This window comes from Hyalella azteca, unplaced genomic scaffold (assembly GCF_000764305.2).
Source record: "Hyalella azteca isolate HAZT.00-mixed unplaced genomic scaffold, Hazt_2.0.2 contig11473, whole genome shotgun sequence".
Classification (NCBI taxonomy): Eukaryota; Metazoa; Arthropoda; class Malacostraca; order Amphipoda; family Hyalellidae; genus Hyalella; species Hyalella azteca.
In genome coordinates this window covers 251,152-256,622 of record NW_025941472.1, presented here as the reverse complement: position 1 = coordinate 256,622, position 5,471 = coordinate 251,152, and the positions used below count along the sequence as shown (strand labels likewise).

Here is a 5,471-nt window from a genome sequence, read left to right as displayed (position 1 = left end):
GAAGAAGTGCAGGGTGGAGGGCAGGGGCTCCAGTACCAGCAGGGACAGGTACACTGGTACGTCAGGCAGGTACACTGTACCTGTACTGGTTGAAGAAGTGCAGGGTGGAGGGCAGGGGCTCCAGTACCAGCAGGCTCAGGTACACTGGTACGTCAGGCAGGTACACTGTACCTGTACTGGTTGAAGAAGTGCAGGGTGGAGGGCAGGGGCTCCAGTACCAGCAGAGGCAGGTACACTGGTACGTCAGGCAGGTACACTGTACCTGTACTGGTTGAAGAAGTGCAGGGTGGAGGGCAGGGGCTCCAGTACCAGCAAGGACAGGTACACTGGTACGTCAGGCAGGTACACTTGTGGCATGAAGTCTGAGAAGCGAAGCTCACGGTACCGTCCCGACCAAGGCTCCTCCGCTGCAAACCGTAAATATTTATATAAATATTTATATTTATATACAAATATACCTATAAATTTCCTAACCAATGCAAGTAAAACATTTGCTGCAAACCGTTTAAATATTTACAATCAATTTTATATTTATATACAAATATACCTATAAATTTCAATGTATGAGAGCAAGTAAAACTTTTGCTGCAAACCGTATATATTTATAATCATATTTATATTTATATACAAATATACCTATAAATTTCCTAACCAATGCAAGTAAAACATTTGCTGTAAACCGTTAATATTTATAATATAGATATTTATATTTATAGATATATATATAAATTTCAATGTATACAAAAGAAGTAATATAGGTATATTTCAAAGTGTTCAAACCATATACCTAAAAGTGGTGATATCAATATATTTTGTATATTTATTGAATCATTTTCAACATATTTTTTAACGAGGCTAAATCAACAAAAATGTCACTACCTTCACTGGCATAACAATTATTAATTCAAGTCTAGACCTCAGCCAAAGCTTCATATCATTTACTACCATAAATGTTGACACGATATTATCAATAAACATTATCATTAACATTTAGCATTATCTGTAACATTTAGCATTATCTGTAACATTTAGCATTATCTGTAACATTTAGCATTATCAGTAACATTTAGCATTATCTGTAACATTTAGCATTATCTGCAACATTTAGCATTATCANACTGACTGGCTGCTGGCATGATAATGATAATCATTGCCACTCACTGACTGGCTGCTGGCATGATAATGATAATCATTGCCACTCACTGACTGGCTGCTGGCATGATAATGATAATCATTGCCACTCACTGACTGGCTGCTGGCATGATAATGATAATCATTGCCACTCACTGACTGGCTGCTGGCATGATAATGATAATCATTGCCACTCACTGACTGGCTGCTGGCATGATAATGATAATCATTGCCACTCACTGACTGGCTGCTGGCATGATAATGATAATCATTGCCACTCACTGACTGGCTGCTGGCATGATAATGATAATCATTGCCACTCACTGACTGGCTGCTGGCATGATAATGATAATCATTGCCACTCACTGACTGGCTGCTGGCATGATAATGATAATCATTGCCACTCACTGACTGGCTGCTGGCATGATAATGATAATCATTGCCACTCACTGACTGGCTGCTGGCATGATAATGATAATCATTGCCACTCACTGACTGGCTGCTGGCATGATAATGATAATCATTGCCACTCACTGACTGGCTGCTGGCATGATAATGATAATCATTGCCACTCACTGACTGGCTGCTGGCATGATAATGATAATCATTGCCACTCACTGACTGGCTGCTGGCATGATAATGATAATCATTGCCACTCACTGACTGGCTGCTGGCATGATAATGATAATCATTGCCACTCACTGACTGTCTGCTGGCATGATAATGATAATCATTGCCACTCACTGACTGGCTGCTGGCATGATAATGATAATCATTGCCACTCACTGACTGGCCGCTGGCATGATAATGATAATCATTGCCACTCACTGACTGGCTGCTGGCATGATAATGATAATCATTGCCACTCACTGACTGGCCGCTGGCATGCGGGTCATGAGTGGTGGTCAGCAGCTCTGGAGAAGGTTTAAAATTAGTTAATGAGTTTTAATGTAGTTCGGCAACAGGCCATGGGCCTATTTCTTCAGCGCCGACACTTCTATTCTAATAATGCGAAGTAACGAGTTAGTAAATTAATAAGTCTACACAGCTCATTAAGGGGAGCATGTAGGTCAAAAATTTTGGATTTTGGCTTCTCCGGTTTTTAGTCTCATCTTAAAGCTGACCTATCCAACGGTACCAAAACCATCTTTGTATGTTGATTTATGCGTTCACTACAGATCCCGTAAGGGGGGAGGTGTCCGGGCCCTTCAGTAAAGTTAAGGCGTAAATTACACGGCAAGACACCATAAAGGGGATCGTCTGACGTGAAGCGGCCAAATATGACATTCTCCAGTTCTTATACTCAACTTAAAGCTGCTTTTCTGACGCATTCAACGGTACCATTACCATCTCAGTACGTTGATTTTATGCGTTCACGACACATCCGAAAGGGAGGGGGGCGGGAGAGTTCTTTAACAAATAAGATAGGGGGAAATTAGCTTCCGAGCACTTAAATAGAGTGTGTGCACGAGCTGCACCTCAGTTACACGCCTGGCGTCGCACGAGGTGTGCATGCAGTCGCTCTCACCATCCTTGACTGGAATCAAGCTCCAGTAACGTTTAGTTTCGTATCCTTGCTACATTGAGTGCCTATTGCGATGCGCGCGGGAGTTTGTCGCGCTCTGCTGAATATTCACACTTATTGTCATGGCAAACCTATCTCCTCCTATAGTTTTTAAGCTACAGCGATGAGAGATACACCATTCAATTCGTAATGAAAAGATCTAGAGATTGTCGAGCCATTTTTTTCGTTTTAGTTTGGATTATATATTGCAAAATGGGGGAGGAGGGGGGGGGGAAATTTCGAAAATTCGAAATTTACCAGAAAAATCATCATAACAAGAGAACCAAGAAAAAATTGAAAAAGTGGCCCATCAATTACTAGATATTGTCTTTACAAATCGAATGATACGTGTCTCGATGTTGCGTAGCACGATATTTGTATGAGATACATTTTTTTTAAAGTAGTTAGGCCGTTTTCTATGAATTTCACGTTTTCCTTCATTTTTTTTTTTTGAACAATTCACACAACAAAATAGTCGTCATTTTCGATTTTACATATGTGTACCAAGTTTGGAGATGATCCTTCCCTAAGTATAGAAAATAGATTTTGACCTACATGCTCCCCGGCCATACGGCTAAATTAAAATTGTTAAACAAAGTCTGTTCTTACAGGTGCAGCATTTTCCAGGGCCTTCCTTATAGCGGAGGTTTAAAAAATTTGCAAAGCAAGTGAAAAATTATGGAAATGTTTTGCATTCTTGGATCTTCACAAAATTCTATATCAATTGTTAACAATTTCAGACAAATTTCGGTTATCTAAAATAATATCAGAAGTCCAGCTTGAAGGAAAAAAATTTCATCATTTGAAAAAGTTCTGCAAGATTCTAGATTCACTTACGTTCAACAGAAATAACTTCATAGCTCTGATATAATACATACAATGTAATATAAATAACATTACTCTTATATATTACACTGTACTATACCTAGTCGAAACCTGACTTGTCAATCTGTCTAAATTATGACACACTTTCTTACCCAGCCCTAGCAATGCGGGCTCAGCACTGATATAATCTTTTGGCAAACTAAAATGGGTCAGGATGACTCACATAAGCCCGCAAACTCCCCCGCTATTTGTTCAAAGTTAAGCACATTTCTCTCACAGTGTCACTCGTAACAATGACGGCAAACTTCATAATAATAATAATAGCGGTTTCAGCGTTATTAGGTCGTAGGCCTGTCGCCGATTCTTAACACATCGCAGAACATTCACAGCTCATTGCGGTCTCAAACTTGCAACTCACTGCTACAATTCTGCTGTGCTTAACCGCCCGGCCTCCTCGCCGATTCTGACCAGAAACTGGCGCACAGAGCTGGGATTGAACCCGCACCTCTCTGCGCCAATCCTGGTACTCTGAACTGTAACCACTGGGCCACCCTGCCCAGTGGCCCAGTGTACTTTCCAACCATTTTTATTTTCATTAGTTATAAACGTGATCCTATTCCGGCTCCTTTTCTATTGTTTACAAATATTTTTCATAGAAACTTAGACGCATAAAATAACCTCTGAATGATACTGTGAAAAATCTCCATCCCAAACTTTTTTTCATTAGTTATAAACGTAATACTATTCCGGCTCCTTTTCTATTGTTTACAAATATTTTTCATAGAAACTTAGACATATAAAATAACCTATGAAAGACAATGTGAATAGCCTCCGTCTCATTTAAATTATTATATTACTAATTTGTTATTACTAATTAATAACGAATTAGTAATTCATTCAGCGGCTGTAACTGTTGGAACCGAGCCTACAGGTAGGAATAGCATTGCCGGCGGTTAATACATCGTACATCGTAGATAAAGAAGTGACTCACTCAGAAAATAAATGGGTCATAAAGTCCAAATAGTAACACTTTATGCATGTAACACTGGTACGTCCTTTGTCCAGGCTAAACTGAGTCACGACGACCCACGTAATGGCAAAAAGAGTATAGATACAGTTGGACAATTCGCTCAAGTTTCTTGCTTTCGCAGAAAATGACATTTTACTTTTTCATTTTTCACAGAAAATGACATTTTACTTTTTCATTTTTCGCAGAAAATGACATTTAATATTCTCACGGTCAAATATTCTCACGGTCATATATTCTCACGGTCATATATTCTCACGATCAAATATTCTCACGATGCAAATACCCTCAAGATTTAAGGGAATGTACCATGTACACGCGCCCTAGCAGTCATGCCGACCGTACACATCAAACAATATTATATGTCGTTAGACAATAAATAAGACGTACTTTCTTGGGGCTCCATGACAGAAACCTGCTCATGTTCTTCCTTGTGAAGCTCATGGCTCAGGAGGCGACAGAGCCACTCACTTCTTTACAAGTTCACTATACGAAACACGTTTAGTTGCTTATTCAAAGTTCATTATACCAAGTTGGCTTTGACTCAATCGTTATCATCATAAGTTCGATCTTTCGTATAGGCTATGCTAAGTAGGCTGTGCCAAGTAGGCTGTGCACAAAGTATTCTGTGCAAAGTAGGCTGAGCCAGGTAAGCTATTTCTTGTAGGCAATACGAGTAGGTGCTTCTAATTAACTATTTTTTATATGCACGTTCATGTTCGAGAACGTGACAGGATATTGAAGCAACGTATAACGGTAAACAGGCAATTAGAACACCGTAACAGTTGAACAGTATATTAAGAGCACCGTAACAGTTGAACTGTTTATTAAGAACCCCGTATCAGTTGAACAGTATATGGGAGCACCGTAACAGGTCTGTTTCCAGGAAGGACTAGCAAGAACCACTGCCGTGGCAAAGCAGGT

General features: G+C 39.8%; 1 protein-coding gene across 1 annotated transcript in view; it reads right to left on the bottom strand.

Annotated features, from left to right (window-relative positions):
* Positions 1 to 1,136, bottom strand: part of LOC108665241 (phospholipase D2) — a gene marked incomplete in the record, with an annotated part of 23,781 nt that extends 22,645 nt beyond the window's left edge. Inside the window, 2 exon segments of the mRNA XM_018151977.2 lie at positions 263 to 407; positions 1,124 to 1,136. Of these exon segments, the coding sequence (XP_018007466.2) occupies positions 263 to 407; positions 1,124 to 1,136 (158 nt within the window).
* Positions 1,137 to 5,471: the final 4,335 nt, after the last annotated feature.